Below are 22,554 nucleotides of genomic sequence, written 5' to 3'. Positions count from 1 at the left end.
AAAATGAATTTTCTGAATTAATGGCCATCTTGACAGGCTAAGTTCAATGAATATTTCACGCAGAAAAGTAATTTCTTTTTTAATTTTGGAAATCCTCAAATCATCTAAAATTAAGTTTTTAGGGATCTCTTCCATAACCTTAACATCTTGAAAAATTCATTATTGGCAAGACTTTGAATGTAAGAAGATTTTATAAAATGACTTCCAGGATTACAACAGGCTGAAACTCTATCGCGATATATTTGTAGATCATGCCAAATTGAAAATTATCCAGCTTGATGAATTTAAATCAGTTTTGAATCCCCTTGTACTAGTTGAAAATCATTGCGATATTTTTTCCTGCTGATTCCTTTAGTTCCCAAATTAGCAGGAAAAAATATCACAAGTTCGCAAAAAATTGTATTATGCATCATCACCATCAACCATAATTGTATGATATGCATCGCTGACATTTCACGTGCATGTGAGCTCACTTTTTCCTGCCTTCCTCATCAATAAATCACGTTATATCAAGATATAATATATCATTGTAATATAGCCAACAGAATATAGCCTATAGAATCACTTTATATCAAGGTATAAAGTGATTCTATAGGCTATATTACAATGACAATTCTTGAATTATCATTTTAATATGGCCTACAATTGTAACACCGACCGTTTGATGAATGAATTAATTATGGATGTTTTAGTTTGAAAACGATTTATTAAAGAAAAAAAGCGATTATCTAAAAGAAAAATCTGCCAGCTATTTCTTTATTCAGCTTTTTCCAATTGGCTCACGGCTTCGTGCTACATTCGGAAAAAGTAGAACAAATTCTTTTGCACACTTAACTTTGGATGGATTTTAAACCCCTGTGTAAATAACGTCTCAATTGTGTACTTCTCAGAATGGTTAGTATCTCATATTCTCTTTTTCTTTGTTATTAACTCTTTAAGTAACTTTTTAAGCTAAGAATTCAGTTTTTGTTTTCTGCTAAGTGATTGTCACAAAAGTTGGTTGAGAACATAAACAATTGAGAGAAGTAGCATTTTTTGAAAGTGGTCCAGTGAACCACAATCACTTTGTTAATTTTAATGGTTCTGATCATTGGCTAATTTTAAGTTGTAAATCAAAACATTACATAACACACTTGTCCGAAAATGAGAATAATTACTCCGAAAAGCACCGGCAAAACCCTTTGGTGGGAACAATATGATAACCTCAAAAGCATCTTGTCTTTAATTTGTCTAAGTGGAGTAGATTTTTCTTTGTCCTGTGACATGAATTTAGCAAACCTTGATTGCGGGCTTCAATCCCATGCCAGCTCTTATCCATGTACTTGGTGTGATGCGGATCACCGTAACTTGTCACAATGTGGAAAACTCCGCACTTTTGGCTCAATAAGAAAGTGGTTTGCTTCATTTCAAGATTCAGGTCTGGACCACAAGAAGGCCAAGCAGTTTCAAAATATTGTTCATGATCCACTCTTAGATGTGCATGGCTCTACTTTTGTTCTCGACAAGATCCCACCCATGGAACTTCATCTTTTACTTGGTGTGGTGAACCATTTGTTTAAAACACTGAAAGAAACCTGGGATAAAGCTGATGAATGGCCAAAAGCACTTCACATCAAGCTTTAGCCATTTCATGGAGGCCAGTTTGCTGGCAATGAATGCTGAAAACTTTTGAAACATGTTGATCTTTTTCAAAGACTTACTGAAGAAGGCTCAGCATTCCAAGTTTTTCCATTGATTGATACACTCAAAAAATTTGATGCAGTTGTGTCCTATTGTTTTGGAAATCAGTTGCAGAGTAACTATGCTGAAAAAATCACACCTTTAAAAAATTCCTTCCTTTCTTTACCAAAGGCAAGTGTGACCCCTAAAGTCCACGTCGTTTTTTTTGATGCCAAGGAATTCATTGATCACAGGAAGGAATCTCTTGGCAAGTACAGTGAGCAGGCCACAGAGGCATTGCATCACAACCTCAGGACACATTGGGAAAGATACAAGAGGCCAATAGACCATCCAGAATAATTGCAAAACCTACAAAATTGTCTTGTTATTAACAGCAAGAACTTGTGAAAGCATTGGCTTCTCTTGAAAACCTGTTGAAATTTTTCAAGAAAATCATCATTTTGAATTTAAAATTCTGATTAAAATTAAAGGAATGCACTGTTTATTTTTTGAATTTAATAAGGTAAGTATGGGTATTAAGGCCCACCTAACAGACTTTTGATCATTTAGGCTTTTAAAATTAAGTTTAAAAAAATATTTTCGATTGCTGCTTAAGATTAATCATTCCTTGATGTAAAAATCTTATCTGCGTATTGAGGAAATAATTATAACAAAAGTTATTCATGTTTTTGTAGCATACCTTAATTGGGCGTTATTACCCCCTTATGGGGGTAATAAGGCCCATGTAAAAAATACAAAAAATAAATAAAGAAAAACCAGAAAAAAGTTTGGAAACATTCTTTTAATGCATAGTTTATCTCAAATTTATAAAATAATAAGTAATCTTGCATATTTATATACTTTAAAAGAATCAATTTTTTATACAACAGTGAATAACAACAGAAAATTAAAAAATTCAATAAAGAAATGTTACAAAGAAAAACATTATTCTTCGCAGAATGGACATACTAATTCTTCCTCATCTTCAGAATCATACCCCATGCACCCCTCGTGGTACCATACTTTACATTTACAACATTGTCGCATACTTTCTACAGACTTTTGCTGGCATAACAAACAAAACCAATCATTCACATCCACACTTACAGACTAACTTTTCTTTGCACTTGGTTTTCCTTTGCCTTTATTCTTTTTATTAACAGCTTTAGAAGTGGAAGATTGAGAATAATCTTTTTTCAGGTCTTTAGAAACATTTGCTTTTCCTTTGCCCTTATTCTTATTATTAACAGCTTTAGAAGTAGAAGATTGAAAATCTTCTTTCGTTAGGGCTTTAGCAACATAGTTAAAACTTTTTTTGCGACCGACCATAGCCATATTTTTCTTTTTAGCAGGACTCGGCATTAAATCATTGAAACTTGCATTAAGATTAATTTCAGGTTGATCGACTGAAACTGTTGAGGGACTGGGTTGGGTGACTGAAGCTGGTGATTTTTAGTGGGCCTTATTACCCGCTTTGAACCTGTTACGTTTATCGATAATGTATCCTTTTGTTTCAACACTTGCATAAATATTACATGATGAGTAATGATAACGAATAAGTACTTAATGCAAATAAATGCAATTGAAAAAAATAGAAGCTTTATAAAATATTTTAAAATGTAAAAACACGTATCTTAAAAATTAGACTTAAGCAATTTTTGACGAAACTAACAAAGTAATCTTGCTTTGTCGAACGCGCGGTAAAGAAATGCTGATTTTTTTTTGCTGCCAGTGATAAAACCAGATAACTCTAATATTTTAATGTCGAAAAAAAGTTTCACAATTTATTTTTTCCCTAACTTTGGATTAGTGGGCCTTATTACCCGCCGGGCCTTAATACCCATACTTACCTTATGTGGAAAGTGCTGTGAAGAAATTTTTGATTACATAAGAAAAAAATAACCTTGTATTTATTGAGAATAAAATGTTCAGAAAAGCAAAAATTTTTTTATTACGATTCTCAAAGCAGTCAACATACAATTTCTGACTTATTTTTATGTTTTTTTATTACAAAGATAAAAAATGTTACATTTCCAGCATTTTTCAACTTTTTTGACGAAACTTCAAAGTGAATTTTTTTTCTCGGACGGTCATAAAAGATTTCAATTTTTAGATTTTTCATATCAGGAAGGTGTGTATATTGTTCCCACCAAAGGGTTTTTCCGGTGCTTTTCGGAGTAATTATTCTCATTTTTGGACAAGTGTGATAAATCATCATCAAAAGGAAAGAATCTTTGTGATTTGCATGACAATTGTCATAAGATAAGAAAATAACAATATGGAATGGTCCCTAACTCGACATATCAAGTAAAACATCCTTATTATTAACAAACTTTACCAAGAGGACGAGCAATTATACATGAAATGACTGTTTTTGACTGGTTATGGCTGTGATGACAGCCCGCTTATAGAGTGAACAAGTTCAAAGATGATTAAAAACTCATTCAACGCCGCCAGAAAGGTTAAAATTGAACTAAAACATGCTTCTAAAACTCCATGTGAATTATACAAAAAAGTTTATCGATTCCATTCAACTCGATTTAAACTATTTTTTTAGAGTCTTTTTTATTCTTTTGTTAATCACTTTTTACACTTAGTACTCATTCTTTTCTTTCCAAGAAAAAGCTGATACTTCTGATAGATGATACTTCCATTTTGTCTCTCAAGAGAAAAAATAATTTTGAAGTGTTGATACTTCCATTTTGTCTCTCAAGAGAAAAAATAATTTTGAAGTGTTTGTCTACTGAAAAAAAAGCCATTTAATTTTTAGACTTTTTTTTAAAAACTGGAAAACTGAATAAAACTATAGAAAAAAATTTATCAGGAGTAAAAAAAAAAAAAAAAATTCTGATAAGTTGAAATAGGAAAGAGTTTACATCAAGCAAACTTTTCGGCATGTTTTTGGTTTGATTTGTCAGTTGGTGCAACAGCAACTAAATGCTGTCTGCACTCAGGCATTATAACTCGATTGTACAAATCGGATTGTCAATTTCATTCTTCACAATGTGATTTGCACAAGGAGACAAAAAAAAACTCTGAAAATGTCTTAGATTGCCAGAAGTCATAACGAAAATCAGCAAAACGTTTTGGCATTTTGTTTTGAGAAAGATTTAAGATATTGATTTACAGACAAAAACAGTTTGTCACAGACAATGTGTTCAGATCTCTGCCTCAAAGATACAACTATGAAGTCTTTTTTAAAGGTCCAAAACTTCCCACCACTGAAAAGAGTTAACTTTGTGTGTGTCTGTGATATAGGCATATTCCCAAAGCTTAAACCACAACATTTCATATCATTGGGTAGATCACTTCATAACCCTCCAGCTCAGCAGGTAGCAGCTACAAAGAAATTGGTATGGACGTATTGTCTATCAAAGTTTTTTAAGATCTGCAACATACTTGCTGAAAAAGGACCCAGCTTGCTAACTTTGTTATTTCTCTATCCCCTAATACCAAAGACTAAATAAATACAAGCACACTTAGGGTAAAGGCTTAAAAGACAATGTGTGACTGACATTTGCTACAGATGGAACACTGTTGAAAGCCTCAGTTGGTGGAGCAGTCAGGAGAAACTTAGAATTGTATGTGAGAAGAGAAGAATCTGTCCAAACTGTACGAAAAAAGTTACCTTTCTTATATTACAGTTGCCCGTGGTGTAAGAGAGCCCTCCCATCGTCAACTCCAGTACAATTCAGAACTCTTGGAAGATTTAGGGAGCTTGTCACTGCTTACAAAAACTCTGGTGCTCAATTTTTAAAAGCTTCCAACTTTATGAACTGTGTCAACAACTCTAGCTTGGATTGAGACATCAACGTATTCTTCCTACAAATAAAATACATCTCCAGAGTCACACTTGATACTTAAGGTTGTCAGGTAAATATTTGACAAGCTTAATCGAGTTCGGGAAAAAAAATCAGATAATCCAAGACGTTGCTAGATAAGCAACTTTTATTGAATAAACAGTTGCTTCTTGAACTGCAAACGTTTAAATTACTCTATGACCACTGCTCACGAGATTAAGGCTGCTTATCTTGGGGTTGAATCTTGAATTATTATTTTTCAGGCGAAATATTTGTTTCTAAATTTACTTTATAAATATTGATTGCAAACAGAAAGTTATTTATTCATGAACCAAGTCAGCATGACAAAAGGAACTTCCGAAGTCCTTTTTATCAAAGTTGAAAAGCATTTTACAACATGCAATATTAGTAGAAAAATAGCAAAGCTAAAATCAATTTTTTCTCAGAAGACTTTATCTCAAATATTATAACAAACAACATAATACTTTTGATATCTACAATGCATGAACAAAGACCTAGAACAGGTTTGGCGAAATTTATTCATACCAACTTAAAATACTTAAAGCACAGTTCATAAAGTAGTAACAACAGTTTATTAAGTAGCAACAATTAAATAATTTTTTTCGCAAATTTCTGTCAACCATGACTTTAAGTTTTTTATTCCAAAAAATAGTAGTAACCATATGAATTGCAGTACCCAGTAACCATATGAATTGTAATACCCAGTAACCATATAAATTGCATATGGTTACTTCTTGTTAGTTAAAACAAATAATATGATTTTTGGTATTTATTAATGTAGTTAACTTTCTGTTTTCGCAAATAATAAATACTTTTTTTTTTCTCTAAAAACATAAAATTAACTAAATGCGCAGTGAAAATTATTACACTAAGGAAAAACGTTGGCCAAAACCTCTGTAAACAAGGTAGAACCTATTAAGATATTCAAATGTTTACCTACCATGGTTGACAATGGATGAACATTAGAATCAAAGTATGAAATAATTGGAAGATAGAGAATTATAATTGCTAGACAAGATCAAAACATATTTCATTTAGCCAAACTGAACTCAAAATTACTTCTAACAAGATCAAACAAGATTTGAGTCACTGTTAGTACTGAGAAAATAAGAAGACATTTGATACAATTAAACCTGAAAGCTAAAACTCTAAGAAAAGATTTAAAAAAAAAAAAAGAAAAAGAAAAAATGTTGAAAAGAGATCACCACTTACACAGGAACGTATAAATTATACATTGAAAAATAACGCAATACCTTGTGGTCTGATGAAAGCAAAATTGTCTTACATAAATACCCATTTTAAAGATTTTTTACTCGGCGTTATGGTATTTTGTATGGCATTTTGAAATATATGTTTGTAGAAGTGTTGATTTAAATTTGACCTCCATTCTGTAAAGTATAATGGGGTTTGTAACTAGCAGAACCGAAAAGGACAATGACCCGAAGCAAAACTGTGAATTACAAATAAAGGATACTAGGATGTTCCCTTTACTGCAAGTTCACTTTTTAAAAGCATCCTTTGCGAAATTAATATTACTTAAGAAAAATTTAATGACTAAAATTTATTCGAACAATGAAAATTTATTCGAATGTTATACTGTGTAACCTAACAGAGTCCTATTTAGTAAGAAAGTCCTAATCTAACAAATTATAATTTTTGTATATTGTAAAATAAATATTTGGGAGAAATAGTTTTGTTATTTTATCTAAATATCTAGTTATTATCTAAAGATAATGAAAATACAAATATTTATTTTACAGTATACAAAACCTATCAATTGTTACATTCGGACTTTCTTACAGCTTAGGACTTTGTTAGGTCACACCACGGTATCTAGCAGACGAAATTGTTTTACTAGATAGGGAATATTAATCAGCTTTTTACTTTGATAATAGTTGAGGATTATAAATCTTAATTCATCTAAAAATATTTTTTTTCTCTTGTTTTTGTATAAACAAGATAATACTTATATATATATATATATATATATATATATATATATATATATATATATATATATATATATATATATATATATATATATTTCTGTGAATTTTAAAACTATTATTACTTTGAAATCAGCTGTTGGTTCATAAATATGTTTTAAATTTTCAAAATGTAGGTTTTATTGTAAGCAAACAAATTTCAAGTTTAATCTTTTGCGTTTACAATACCTACATATAATAAATCAGTTTCGAATACATCAGTGGTTGGGCAGTTAGCTATGTAAAGTATTAGCAGTGTTTATTCTAAAGTTCTTCAAAAAGTTAGTTAACAGATTGCAGTTTGTATTTTCATTATAATTTAAGTTCACGAGTTATAATTAGTGCATAAAACTAAACATTTTTTTCTAACAGCTTTAATCAGCCATTTTTCTGTATATGATACACGCCACTTAATTTCCCCTCAAAAAGGTGACACGCTATATGATACACGCCACTTAATTTCCCCTCAAAAAGGTGACATGCTATATGATACACACCACTTAATTTCCCCTTAAAAAGATGACAAGCTAAAAAAAAAAACCAGTAAAAAACTGAAAATGCAAGAAAAAACAAACTGAAAAGTATCATTATAAAACTTTATATTCAATTTTTTAGATAAATATTTGAAAAAAAAAAAAAAATTCATCAGCAGTTTAAAATTTTCTGGCCATTGGAAAAGTAAAAGTGAAACTATGTATAAGCGATTGTTTATATTTAATGCAATCCACATGACGTAGCCAGAATCATTTTGACATTTTTGCAACAATATTGTCAAACGTTTGAAGGAAAATCCGAACCATTTCTTTTTTTGCAGCATACTCCTCAGGAGTAAAAGGTGGATCTTCTTTAAAAATAAAAGACTGAATTTAAAAATTGAATACAATCGAAAAACCTTTGAATATTATTAATAAAACGCTTAATCTTCCGAAGTTTTGGTCAAAATTTAACGTTTTCTCTAACTCCAAGATACCAATATGTGTCAACCTACCTGAAATAATAACATCTTCGTAAAATGAACAAAAAAGGTGATTGCATTTTTCGTTCGATTTCCGAGATACAGCGTTCTTTAAGAGAAATTCATCTAATGAGTCTTGGTCATCTTCATCGCTCGATCCAATTGAATCATCTGAAATGATATTTTATTGAATTATTAGAAACTTCTAAAACGAAAAATTCTTTCGGTAAAAGATACAAATCTTTAAACTAAAAAATAAAACACGGACAAACAAATCGACCGTACTTTTACTCTGAGGCTGAACGTTTTCTTTTACTAGTGGTAGTGTTGAGTCGTTTTTTGCTACTAGTGATGGTGTTGAGTCGTATTTTGTTATTTCAAGATACGTTTCCCCTTCCTGATTTTGCTCCAACGCACTTTTTAATCGTTCCTTATGGTTAGTAACACTTTCAGATGATTGTGATATATCTTGAACTTTTTGATGAAGAATTTCATATTCGGTGTCTGTTACCGGTGTTGTTTCACTATGTGTATCATGGATAATCTTCGTGCAACCTTGCTGCTCTATGTTTTTTGACTTCTTAGGGGATGGTACGAGGTCAGTGTTTCCACTTACTATAGCTATAAATATAATATAGTTTTGCATCGATTTTAATTTAATAAAAGTATAAATTCCAATTTGAAAACAACTTCCGGAGATTATCGTCGACTAAATAATAAACATGGTTTTCCTCAAAAAATTGCATAAAAAAGGAACGTAGTCATACCAGGGGAATATACGGGTCGTTTTGCTGGCAGAAGTTTGTTTTTTTGACGTTTTTTTAAATTAGACGGCAGCTTTTCTAAATACAAAATTGCTACTTTGTAACATTCCGATTTGTGTTTGAATAGTTTTTATTTTTTATATTATTGTATATCATTTTTATTAAAATTGAATGACTTTTATTTGTATAACTGAACGGTTTTATAGGACAGGCTTGCTTGTCATATTTTAAAATGTTTTTCCCTCTTAATAAATGAAAACTTTCCCTTAACTTAAATACTCTCTTTGAGTTTTCACTTTGAGTCTTGCACAACTTTTCAAGAATTTTCCAGGTTTTCTCTGAGATTTTATTAGCAATTAACTTTTGTCAATGAATTTTTTAAAACAGCAATTAACATTTTTTAAAACAGCAATTAACATTTTTTAAAACAGCAATTAACATTTTTTAAAACAGCAATTAACATTTTTCTAAAAAAAACAATACAAAAAGAACAAAAAAACTATTTGAACAGAGAAAAGAATTTTTTCTTTCAAATTATGAAATAATTGAAATTTTCTTTCAAATTATGAAAATAGCTGTTGTTCAGTTAGATGCTTTTGTCTGGCATTGCTGACAATATTGTGTTATATTGACATTAGCGTGTTTTTGATACCGATGCACAGTGGGCCAATAGGTGGACAAAATGGGAAAAATTTTAGTTATCTAATCTTGAAAACTTATTAAGTTTTAGTATCTATATATATTAGGAGAAATTTATTGATAACTTATTTATATTAAATCCCTTAGTTACCAGTACTCTAAGCATTTGAATATTGAAATTAAAAAAAAAAAAAAAAAAAAAAAAATTTTTAAATAAGTAATTAACGGTGATATCAACGTTGTGTTATATTTCAATTACATCTACGTTTTTGAAAAAAAAAATTAGTACATGTTATTCTAGAGTATTTAGAGATAAGAAAAAACCAATGTGTGAAATAAATTTGTCAAAGCATGTTATCTCAGTTATACTTTGAAAATCACAGATTAAAAAAAAAAAATTCCTTAAGAAATTTTTTTTTTGCCGCACTATAACTAATAATTACCACAATTTGCCATGTGCTGTCTTATATTTATTTGATCTATATAATGCTTCAATCGAGTTTTAATTGATTGCTCGTCCCCTTAAATCCCCGTTCAGATTTTATATACGTTTTAACTTAGTTGCTATGGTACTAAATTTTGCATAGCAACAACTCATTTTTACATTAACGTTGTCTTAAAAGTATTTTACTTCCGCTAAGTACACAATATTGGGGGTATGTATTAAAATGAGATTCACAATTCTTATGAGATTATTATTTTTTGGTTAGTATGGATACCTTACTTTGCATAGCATAGCAGCAACATATTTTTGGTAGTTGTTAGTAATTTAATTACTAACACTAACAGTAATTTAATTACTTTTAATTTTAATTACTAACACTTGTAGTAACTTAATTAATAACAAGTATTAGTAGTCCGGGCGGCATATATATTATAACATTAAACTTTTAAATACAAAATACTTGTTACAATAATAATTTAGATATGGTTTTATTAAACTTAGACATTCATAATTTTCTCCAAAAAAACAAGCTTAGTATTTCAAAACAAAATATTAATGAAGATATATCAAAATTTATTCAGCCAAAATTTGCTGATTTTAAAGAAGTTGATTTTAGACATGCTGTTCAACGATTTGTTTACTTGTATAAAAAAAAAGTGGAAATCTGCAAACTATACTGTCAAAAATTTTGAAAAGAAGTTTGTGAACTGGCTTAATGAATATTTAATTGTCAGAAAAAAAGACAATGAACTAACTGCAAGTAGTCGTGGTCGAAAACCAGTTGCATTTGATAATAGTTCTAATAAAACTAAAAAACGGCGTGTATCTTGTTTAATTGAATCTCATTCATCCAATGAATTATTTTTTGCTGCTAATAGAAAATTTAGAGATGAATCTATTGTTATTGCTGCCAAGAACATTTTAAGTATTTCAAATACAGATAAAGCAACTAAATATTCAGCAGACGAAGCACTGGCTTTAATATATGATGCAAGTCTGACAAAAGCTTCCTATCAATTGATTAGAAGTGGAGCCTTGGAGAAAGAATATAACATCTACCCTGCTTACAATGATGTCAGAGATGCAAAATTGAAATGTTATCCTGCAAAAATAACAGTGGAGGACTATTCAGCTTCAGTTCCTTTAAAAGATTTAATAATTCATACTTTGATAAGAATCTGTGCAGTTCGGGAACCTGTGCTAAGGCACTTGATATTGAGCGACGAAGCAACAAAAACAATGACACTAACGTGTAAGGCTAGTTTTGATGGTGCTACTGGCTAAAGCATTTATAAATAGGTTTTATCAGAACCCGACATTAACAGAGATTTAAAGCATGAAGAATTATTATTTATTACTTGTCTAGTACCATTGGATTTGACTGGATTTAACAACATCAACGAATGGGTGCCTATTTGGAGAAATCAAAAGTCGTCCCCCACAGCCTATTGTAGACCCATAAGATTTGCATACAAAATGGAATCCAAGGATTCTGTGATTGAAGAAGATCAGTACATTAAAAGTGAGATAGAAAGTTTGGGTATGATTTTATTAGAGGTTTGCAGATCTTCTATTGAAGTGAATTGTATTATTGAAGTTACAATGATTGATAGGAAGGTTCAAACGATATTATTGTTTTATAATTTTTGAATATTATTGTAATAATATTATTGTTTTATAAATTTAAAATTTACAATGTTTTCTTGCACTATTTTTTGCTTTTATTATTCGTAAAACATTATTTACCTAAATACTCAATTGTTTTTCAATATAGGTGAGTCAAAAATCCGATAAAATATTCAAATTATCAATTTACCACTTTGTAACTAAGGAGAGTATCCAGTAACTAAGCAATATAAGTATCCATAGCAACTAAATTTAAAAAATTATCACTTTTGTAAGAAGTGTGATCTCATATTGGTACTCATGCCAAAATTTAGTGAATATAGCACTTATAAAATATCTGCAGATAACAAAATAGGTTGTTGCTAAGCAAAATAAAGGTATCCATAGCAACGAAATAAAAAAATATTACCTTCATAAAAAGTACAGACATCATATTAGTACTCATACTAATTTTAGTGAATATAGCTCTAATATTAAATTAGTTACGAATTTTGTCCAGTAAAAGTGAATTTGGCCCACTGTGCGATGGTGTTAGGATGTAGGTTTGTGAAACTGTAACCTTTGATAATGTGACAGGAATCAAATCTACTTTAATGTTTTTTGTTAGAGTCTATTTGTTCATACTCTGTCTGACTGTGAGTTAAAGTAAAAATTATTTTCATAACAGGAGAGTGTTCTTTGTTTAGTTACATCTAGTTGATGCAAAAAGTTTAAAACACCGAGGCAAAACTCGATCACTTTTTGTTATTGATATGATCTTCAAACTAACGTGGTTATTTAACATGGTTATTTGAAAGTCTTAACTTATTTTAAATATTTGAACCATGATTTTCTTTTTTTTTGGAGACTTTTTAAATCAGCACCCTTCTTGAAACTTTTCACTGGTTGTAAAAAAATTGAATACGTGTTTGTCCCAGATTCATTGCTAAAATTATCTCTCGTTAAAGGGGTCTCATGCAATACATTATATGCCCCCTTAAGAATACTTCTTAAACCCCATGGCTTGGACTTAAAACAGATCTTGAAAGCTCCATGTAAACCACAACTCCTAATTAAATGATTTAATTTATACTTAGAAATGGAAAGTTCTTTAACAACGGTTCCAATTTAAAAAGTTGTAGCAGAGTGTAATACAAAAGAATAATTTTTATATTACTTTAAGAAAATTGCAATAATTTGCAATATTGCAAAAAAAAATTGCAAAAGATGCAATAATTTAATGTTAAAAAACTTTTTTCTTTTTAATTATGGGCAAACTTCAAACACTTTAATTAAAAACAAAAGACAGATGTTAACCATTAAAAGTACTGCAATAAAATTATTTGCAATAAAATCATTGGAGCAGAAAAAAAAAAGATGGTTAATAAAAAGACTTAAAACATCGTAGACTTTGAAGTCGAGGTGTTTTTTAAATCAAAAAATTATTCCATAAGTTGAGTGTACTTAACAGTCCTTCTACAATTTCAAAATACAATCATCCTTAATATTATTTACTCTTTCTTCTCATAGTTATCTATCAAATGATAATAAATATGAAAAAAACTGTAAATGTTTTCACACCTTTAGGTTTTACAAAATTTTGAGAAGCAACAGGAACTAAATCTTTGCCTAAAAACAAACTTAACAAAAACACAAAATAAATGCACTTTTCACAAACTTGTCAAACAATTAAAATATTCACTTTAGAGTTCTAGAGATTTCAATCATCAAAGTAAAAAGTAAAACAATTGAACACTGAAAAAATAAATATCTAAAGCACCTGAAGCCACCATCTGGATAACTGGCATCGCTTGAATCTGATAAACAAGCTTTTCTTGATATCTACTCTTCATGGACTGCCACGAGTGGGATGTGATCTAAAAGTAAATTAAATGTATTTTGCTTAACTTTTTAAATATTTCCTTCTTTTATTCTTATTGTTGACTCTTTTTATTGTTGACTTGTTCATTACTTCATTTACATACCTGTTCTTTCTCTACTTGATGCCAAAATGCATTTCCAGCAGTACTTCCCTGACCTTTATTCACAGGTTGATGTTTTTTTATATAAGCTATTATTGCCTCATCTTCATCTTCAGTGTAAGGAATACGTCTAATAAAGCCATACAAATTAATACCAAGATAAAATTTGGGTTCTCAGTAAACAAAACTAATCAAATAAAAACCTATAACAGAGTATGAAACATCTTACCCTTTCATGATTCTTTTTTAAGCTGTAAGTTGCTCAATTGAGTGATGTCATATTTTAAGAAACAATTTCAACACATTTTTCTAAGAGAAAAATTTTAACTGAAATATTCTTAAGAATGATTAACAGAAAACACAAATTATTAAAGAGATTACCATGGATACCATAATGCACTTGTTATTTGCTTTTTTTCCTTCTAAAATATGATTTTGATGATTTTCAAATTTGAAATCAAAAGTTTGAGATAAAAAAAAAGTAGAGATTCATATATTAAAAAAACCATTTAATTGAATTAAAAGAAGATTAACAATATAAAAAACAAAATTTCTTATAAACAGTTTTTTTTTTTCATTGTTATCTAAAGTTCTTTTTAAAAAAAAACTATAAATTTAACAAAGGGTGGCAAAAAAGTCATAACTTTTTTCTTCCAAATATCAAGATTTTTCGATAAGCTTATAAATTAAAAAGTAATAAACTGTTAATGAAAATCAATTAAACCCTGAAGGTATACAACACTAGGAAACATTGTAATTACTTACAGGAGAGTAAGAAAAGAGTTTTTCACATTTTTTCTCACTTATAAACCCATTTCCAAAGTTTATATCTCTTTAAATATTTTGAAGAGGACAAAATGCCAGGGACCACTTGCAGAATCTCAAAAAGTTAAAAATTTAAGAATCATTAAAAGCAGTTCAAAAAAGTTGGACTTAATTCTTTATAGTGTTGTTTAGCTCCAGGTTTTAAAAAAATCTTAGCAAAAATATTTTTTGCAGAATTTTACTATTAGGCCTATATAATCTTCTGTATCACAAAAAAATGCAAAAAATCTTGTTTAAGATGCCTCACTTAACAGTGGGGCATCTTAACCAAGACAAAAAAAACTTAAAAAAACAACCTTTGATGCTTTAAAATAATACTAAATATTATACTATTAGTAATTATTACATCAAATAATCAAAAGTGTTTCATTAAAAGATGTTTACAAGAAAATACTACAAGTTTGAAAGTTTAATTTATTTCATTGAAACAATTTTTACAAACAAAATGTTCTTTTTTTTTTTTGTCATTTATTTAATAGTTTTAATAACATCTTCTATCTCAACCTTTGTAAACATGTGAAACTTATCTTTTAGTGTAATAGTTGCCATCTAAACAAAAAAAAAATTAAAAAAATAAAAAAACTTGGATGATAAGTTACCATCTAAACAAAAAAATAATTGCCATCTAAACAAAATATACTCGGATGATAATATGTTCAACTAAAATAATATATTTTTAATTGAAAATTATGATAAATAAAAGTGTATATTTTTATAATACTAATAATATAAGTTTAAAAAAAAAAAAGATTCTAAATATAATAATACTAAATAATAACAACTGCAGCAGTAAAAACCAAATAGAAAAGGAATAGTAAGTCAAACTTTTGTAGACAGTACCTCTATATTAGTTGAGTTGAGTTTCTCTTCCATTACTTGCTTTAAAATGGTAAGAGCCTGTGTACATGCTTCTTGTAGTGTCATGGACTAAACAAAATGGTTGCTTGTGAACAGATTTGAATAGGGAAGAAATAAAATTAATCAAGCCAGATCTTATCTTTTTATAAATTTATTCAACTTTTTTATTCTAAGACTAATTTTTGGAACCCATGTTTAACTTTTATCAAAATTTCACTAAATTTTTATATATTTTTTCATAAGATGAATTTCACATTTGATAACACACTTTAGTTTTTTTTTTAATTTAAAGTTAACTTACTTTGTGATATACTTCTTGAAGAGTTTGCTGAGCACCTTCTGATGCAGAACCTAAGTTTGTTAAGAACAAAAATTGGAAAAAATTAATCACGCAGGAAGTTAAACATTATAAAAGAAAAATAAAAAATAGTTAATTCACATTAGATTCACATGAAAAAGTCATTTATGAAATGAAAAAGTTATCAAACTAATAAACAACAATCACAACTTTAATCTCACCAATAGCTTTTGCATCATACTGTAAAAATGTTCCTGATGGATCCAAATGGAAACTGGGAGGGAATAAAAGAATGAAATTCTTATTAACATCAAGATTTGTTAGTATTACTATTGAATAATAACATACCAAACTATTTGAAGTATAATAGTATGTGGTATGTAGCAAATGTTACTATATAAAAAAGTATAAACATTTTAAAATAAAATAAAATTACAGTCTTGCTCCTTTTTCATCTACTCCCCCAATCAATAAAGCAACTCCAAAAGGACGGCTCTAAAAGATGAGACAAAAAATGGCTAAGATAACTTGCAGTAAAATCTTGATATAATCCTGAAGGGAAACAAAAGCATGGTTCATATAAAGAAAGTTCATTTCAAAAAAATTTTTACATAATGTTACAGAAAAACAAGGGGAATCAAAGAATGTTATATCAAAATTCTACTGTGCACATCTCAAAAATATTCACAGCTAATATCAAATGTGCACCAAACAAACCCTTTTTAAGGGGTATTATTTAGGTTTTGAGAAACCACACAGATTTTAAACGAAATAATTGTCCTCTTTTGCCTTGATGGACTTAAATGTTTTACTTGGTGATACCTCCTTTGTGCTGATGATGTCCAGTGCTAATTTCTCTGCTTCAATTGGGTTCATTTGAAACAAACTTTAAGACTTGTACTGATGACACAAGAATGCTGTCAAAATCTTCGGTTCTTTTGCTTTTGCTTTGTTTTTCATTAAGCTTAAACTTTCCAATTAAGCAAATGAGACAATCACATGGACTTAACAACAAAATTTTTGGAGAAATTGTAGAGAAGTAGCAGTTCAAAAGTTGAAGCGCATTTGTCAATTTTCCATTATAAATTTAAATTGAAAAACTTCAAAAACACTTATTTGTGTTCTTTCAAAGCCCCTTAAAAAAAGGGATTTTTAGTGAATACAGTTTATGCTGTGATTATTATATATATTTATTTTGATGAAAAGTTAACATATCTACCATTGCTCCTTTATCATAGTCTTTGTTTCCAAATGCAAGAGCTAAATTTGATAAAGATTGTGTTAAACTTTCAACGGATATTTGTTCATTATATGTAAACCAGTGGTTCTAAATTAAAGAATGAAATAAAGAATAATATAGAATACTAAACTTGATGATCAGAAAAAATTCATACAATTTTCAGTAACTCAAATTTTTTTTACTTGTCCTTCTATTCTTGCTTTATCAACCATAGTTCTTGAATCAGCTATTAAACCACTCATTGCACAACCTTAATATGAATATGAATTGAGATGAGTGTCAACATTTTATGAATACTCTGTTATTTGTTAGTAAAATTTCTAAATATTTTTCTCATTGTCAGTTTACAATACTCTGTTGTCAGTTAGTAAAATTTCTAAATATTAGAAAGCTGTAATTCTCTAAAAAGTCATTTAATAAAATGACAGTGTCATTGTCAATGTTTGATTTTCTTTGCTGTGAATATTTAGCTTGTGATTTCAAAATAAATAATGAGAAATTTTGCAACAAATATATGAAATCTTTTTGTTGATCACCTATTGTTTTTGCAATATTTTGATTTTTACATTTTTGTTGATGTACATCATATACAAATTTCTTTCAGAGAGAATGAAATATTTAAACATTATTAGATATTGTGAAAATCACAACATAAATCTTTAAAAACATCATTAAAAAGAAAGTTTTATAAAAAGTTATTAAACTGTTTTTAGTAGAAAGATTAAACACTTTAATAAAAGTTTGGAGCAAACCTATATGAGTATCAACTTCGTATATTTTCTCAATGCTTTTTGGAATAATTAGTGGTGAAGTGATTCTTCTTTCTACAGCTAAAACTACTCCTTCTGCAGTTTGAATACCAATTGCTGTAGATCCAAGCTAAATAAAAAACATATTTCAATAAAAAATTACTGCAATAGAAGTCTAACAATAAGATGCTTTTTCTTAGCTAACATACTAGCAATCAATAACTACTGTTAGTTATATTTCTATTATAATTGTAAACATCTAAAGAGTTGAGTTTACATACAAATTACAAATATTTTTAATGTGAAACTTCAAGCTTTTTTTTTTACACTGATGGTTTTAAAATTGATCCTGATTTCAGAAAGGATAGAGAATAATCAATGAACTGTCAAAATGGTAGCAAAAAAAAAAAATTCACAAAATTTAGTGAGGCTTTGTTCACAGTTGTTGTGGTTTTATTCACAATAAATGAGTATCTGCATTGCTTCTGAAAATGAGATTACTGTTGTGAAAATGTATGAAAATGGTTTTGAAAGCCAGAAAAACTTAAATTTATAAAAATATATATTTCTAGATATTTTTTCTAAATAAAGTATACTATTTTGAAGATAGCAAATTTATGAACATTTTATCCACGATTAAACAACTGTTGAGTTTTGAAATTTTTTCCTTGAAATGGATAAACTACAAAAAAAAACTCTTTAGCCTTTATCTGAAAAATTCTTTACACTATCTGAAAAACTCTTTAGATTGCATCTGAAAAATTTATTTTGAGCAAATTCAACTTTTTGACAATATTTAAACATTTTTGTGGTAGAGAGACTTAAATTTTACTTCACTTTTATTCTTTTATATATTCTATTAAACAATTAAATTAATGTGATTATTTTAAGCCCATGTTTGTTGTAATGGTATTGACTATGGCATTGTGAGACAATCTTCAAAGTGTCCTCACCACTTAAATAACAGTTCTTAATGATGGTTAGACTTGGAAATTTATCTAAGAAAAAAGGGTCTTGGAGTAAACAACAAAGACAAACAGAGTTATTTGATGTTTTTCTTTCATAAGTCATCACAACTAGAACAACTTACAGGTATGAAAATTCATCTTCTGGAAAGATCAAATCCAACAGTGTTGGACTGAGTTCTGCTTGCACACCCTCTAAGGTTGCACAGAGAATATAGTTCAAAGAAGCACACCATTATATGATCATATACTTTCAAAGCCAAGAGAATTTGAAAACATTCTAAATGATTAGTTTCTGAAAATATTTGAAAGTCATGTGTTTATTTCTTCAAAAATATCTTTATATATTTGCTCAGTTGTTTTCATTAATACCTTTCTAAAAAATTTCATAATATCAGCATTATTTTTACTTCAGATTTGTCAGGCTAAGTGTTTTGAGTACTTGAATGGCCCAAACTAACCTTATCTGATGACTTTCATAATTCATTATATTTTTGAAGAAAAAAAAGTCTAAAATGCGCAGATATATTAATTTGACCTCAATCCACAAAATTTTATAACCACAATTAAAAATTTTATTTACAAAACGTTACTTTCTTTGTCAGTTAACTGACATATATAACAAGAAAAGAAAAAGGCTGCCTCAGAGCACTTTATAGTCCTCAGAAATTAAGTTTTAACTATATGTTGTAGGCTGTTTTTTTAAAAGACCACAAAGACAAGTTAAAAGCCTACTCAAAGCTTAAATTTTTTCTTTATTTATATCAAGGACCACAATTAGAAAAAAGCCCAAAAAAATGAACTGGTTGGAGACAGAGAGTTGGAGCTTTAACACTATACCAGAAAAGTAGAAAGAATAAAAATTCATACTCTGATAAAGAAAAAGTTTAAGGTGGTTTCATACTAGATTAAGATGAGAGAAAAGAGAAGATTGAGATGTCCTCAAAAGAGCTATTGCTTTCTACAATGTTTTAGACAGAAAAAAAAAAGAACAACTCAGGATGAACAATTTATCCAGGAACAGATATCTATTATAAAGATAACTCTACAGCTTAAGTATAGTGTTAATGTATCCTGTATCTTGCATACTGCAAGGTCAGGGAGAAGAAAAAAAAAATTATTTCGGGTAAAGGAATTCAAGTCAGACTTCAGTGCTATAGCTGGACTTCAGTGATAGAATTCTAGGAGTTTCTTGATCATATAATAGTCGGATTTTTGTACTTAGGCACATTTAAAAAAAGGTAATATCCAGCATACTTCTAGCCTTAATTTTTAGTTAAAAATTACATTTGTGTATGTTAAAGACCTTATTGAAGGCCTGCACTCAAATGTGACCAGGAGGCTTGGATGTTCACAAATCTAACTTTTAACTAAAAATTTGATGTGATACTAAACGCAAGAAAAATTTGTAAACAAGCAGTAGAAGTAGATGTCATCTTATTCTATGACTAGGAACAGTCACCATAGGTCATGAGAGACAGACCATTGATGACAAAGAACTCTTTTTTTTTCCACCTAGAAGAGTAAACAAACAAAACAATACCAATGTAACAGAGTATTAAGCAAAGAAGCAATTACAGTCTTTGAGGACTTTTAATTATCCTTGTGGTTTTATGGTAGACAAGAGTGGTCTAAAAGAACAATATTTACAATATAGAGTTCTTTGCTTCCAAATTTCTGATTGAAAACAAACAGGTATTTCTAAATTTTATTCATGATTTGTCATACTTCACTGTATATATCTTAGGATTTTGGTTTTAATAAAACCAAGTATAAGGAAAATAAATCAGTATTAACGCACAGACTCCAAAGACACTTTTACATGTGAAACTAAAAAGGTATTAAAAAACAGCACTTTAATATAAAATTCGCTTACTTTGATTGCTTCAATTGCATACTCAACTTGAAATAATCTGCCTTCTGGTGAAAAAAGGTTGACACCACTAAATGATAACTAAAAATTATAGAAACACCAAAATATAGTTAGAAGAATATTAACAAAAAAAATTGTTTACCGATCATATTCTGTTCTTGTGAGAAACATTTTGTTTATTTATATTTTTAAGTAAGCTAAAAAAAAAAAAAAAAAAGACAAGATAAATTGCCTTTTTTTTATTATTTAAATGATTTAAGAATATTTCCTTATACATGTTTGTCCGACTTTTTAAGATTGATGTAAGCCCCCTATATAATTAAATAATTGAAGCATTAGTTTTTTATGTATACAAAATTCTTTTAAAAAAACATTATTATTAACATTTTGTTATATATCTACTATATAATATATCTACTATATAATATATAAATTAATACACTATTACAAATATATCAAAAATATATAAACAAAAAGTTATGAGATTGTTACAGGCAAATTCGATTTATTTGCCATTATTAGTTTTCGTAAGGTCCGTAAGAGTAAGCAAAATTTTTTAGTGCTTGCCAAACGGCGGAGGGGGATAGGGGTAAGGGGGAATATATGCCTTTTTCATAAGCTCCCGAATGAAAATTTACGAAAGGGAACAGGATGTGAAAAAGAAAAATAAATAAATAAATAGTTACAATAACTTTTAATTTAATTAAATGAGTATATATAATAAGATTGCTAACTCTATTTAAAAACGATTTTTTTTTTTATCTTTAAAAGTAGAACAATCTTTTCTAAATCAATTTTCAATTATTTTTTTATGTTAACAACCAAACTTTCTACCAGTAAATCAATAAACGCAATAATCTGGTTTTTTCATTGAAAAAAAAGTTTTGAAAAGGTTAATCAGAAAAATTATTAAAACTCTACGGGAATGTTTATAAAATCTTTAAAATATTGATTTTTAGAATGTGGAGGATAGGAATAGGATGATAAAGTAAGCTAGGATGATAAAGGAGAAAATACTCTAAAATATCATCCACTACTTCATAGTAAAAATGTTACATTGAAACTCATTAAAATAGCAAACAGCCACAGATGCTAAACAAAATAAGTAGAAAATTTGATGGTGCTACGGGTTAAAATCTAAAATAGTTCTTTGAGAGTCAATAAAGTAATTCTGATTTGCTCTTATGACTTTTTCGAGGAAATTTAGCAATGTTTTATTTGATTTCAATGTGCTCTTCAACTTCAACTTTGTTAATAAATGGACCACAAACTTCCTTATAAGCTTGCGGTTAGGATATTTCTCTTACAAGGCTGATGTAGAACTTGTTTGATGCTTTTTATATCAATTGAATCATTTTACTGCTAATTTCTACTCACTATGAATTTTTAAAATTTTTCGCTTTATAATTGCTGTAAAATCTCGAGGATTGAAAACTGCTCCTTCTACTTTGGAGAGACTATGTATTTAAACTAGTAAAAAATACAAGAGTGTCTAAGCTGCTCCACCAATAGAATATATAATAAAAAAAGAGGTCTGTGTAGAGCACGCACCAATAAACTAACCATTAACAATAATTAGGTAACAATTGCCACATTTAACAATCCCACTTACAATAATTAATAATAAATGTCATTTTTCCTCCTTTATAATAATTAAGTTATTCTGTCACTTTTAATAATTGCTTTTAATAATTGCTTTTATGATATTCAGCTTTTTGACCCAATGAATCGTACATCAGTTTGGATATTTTATATATTTCATACTAGCTACATTACACACCATTTAGCTACTTTAGCTTCGATAATGCATGTGATTGTTTTATCAATTCCAAAAATATGATCAAAAAATAATTTCCAGCATTATTTTTTTGAAGAAAATAATAATGATGGA

The 22,554-nt window shown here is 28.7% G+C and overlaps 2 protein-coding genes across 4 annotated transcripts; both read right to left on the bottom strand.

The window, feature by feature from the left end:
• Positions 1-7,806: 7,806 nt before the first annotated feature.
• On the bottom strand, positions 7,807-14,450 carry LOC149880169 (uncharacterized). 3 transcript variants are annotated; one of them, XM_090070595.1, is made up of 9 exons: positions 14,237-14,450; positions 14,085-14,164; positions 13,859-13,985; positions 13,654-13,750; positions 13,455-13,502; positions 9,188-9,262; positions 8,706-9,041; positions 8,454-8,591; positions 7,807-8,309 (listed from the first exon to the last, which is right to left on the bottom strand). In XM_090070595.1, the coding sequence occupies exons 2-9, from the start codon at positions 14,090-14,092 to the stop codon at positions 8,209-8,211; spliced, it is 930 nt and encodes a 309-aa protein (XP_089926721.1). In that variant the 5' UTR covers positions 14,093-14,164; positions 14,237-14,450; the 3' UTR covers positions 7,807-8,208. The 3 variants fall into 3 exon arrangements, with proteins under 3 accessions (XP_089926721.1, XP_089926723.1, XP_089926722.1); XM_090070596.1 differs by having other exon boundaries at positions 8,048-8,306; XM_090070597.1 differs by lacking the exon at positions 13,455-13,502.
• Positions 14,451-15,080: 630 nt separating this feature from the next.
• LOC145194859 (proteasome subunit alpha type-5-like) lies at positions 15,081-20,880 on the bottom strand. The gene is made up of 10 exons (XM_090070598.1): positions 20,806-20,880; positions 20,667-20,733; positions 17,829-17,955; positions 17,259-17,326; positions 17,056-17,163; positions 16,273-16,331; positions 16,058-16,110; positions 15,840-15,889; positions 15,521-15,607; positions 15,081-15,229 (listed from the first exon to the last, which is right to left on the bottom strand). Exons 1-10 carry the CDS (start codon positions 20,832-20,834, stop codon positions 15,149-15,151), a joined length of 729 nt encoding a protein of 242 aa, XP_089926724.1. The 5' UTR covers positions 20,835-20,880; the 3' UTR covers positions 15,081-15,148.
• Between the last annotated feature and the right edge of the window lie 1,674 nt (positions 20,881-22,554).

The sequence above is a fragment of the Hydra viridissima genome, unplaced genomic scaffold, assembly GCF_058129835.1.
Source record: "Hydra viridissima isolate aposymbiotic clone 2 unplaced genomic scaffold, HvirCarnegie_v1 scaffold_13, whole genome shotgun sequence".
NCBI classification, from domain to species: domain Eukaryota; kingdom Metazoa; phylum Cnidaria; class Hydrozoa; order Anthoathecata; family Hydridae; genus Hydra; species Hydra viridissima.
This window is presented reverse-complemented; position numbering and strand designations above follow the sequence as displayed.

Coding starts and splice junctions, on each gene's coding strand:
- LOC149880169 (XM_090070595.1), bottom strand. Junction 13,503..13,653: donor TATCCAGATGGTGGCTTCAG/GTGCTTTAGATA, acceptor GTTTGTTTTTAG/GCAAAGATTTAGTTCCTGTT. Junction 8,310..8,453: donor CGAAGATGTTATTATTTCAG/GTAGGTTGACAC, acceptor TTATTTTTAAAG/AAGATCCACCTTTTACTCCT.
- LOC145194859 (XM_090070598.1), bottom strand. CDS start 20,834: ATGTTTCTCACAAGAACAGAATATGATCG. Junction 16,111..16,272: donor GATGAAAAAGGAGCAAGACT/GTAATTTTATTT, acceptor ATTCCCTCCCAG/TTTCCATTTGGATCCATCAG. Junction 15,890..16,057: donor GTATGATGCAAAAGCTATTG/GTGAGATTAAAG, acceptor TAACAAACTTAG/GTTCTGCATCAGAAGGTGCT.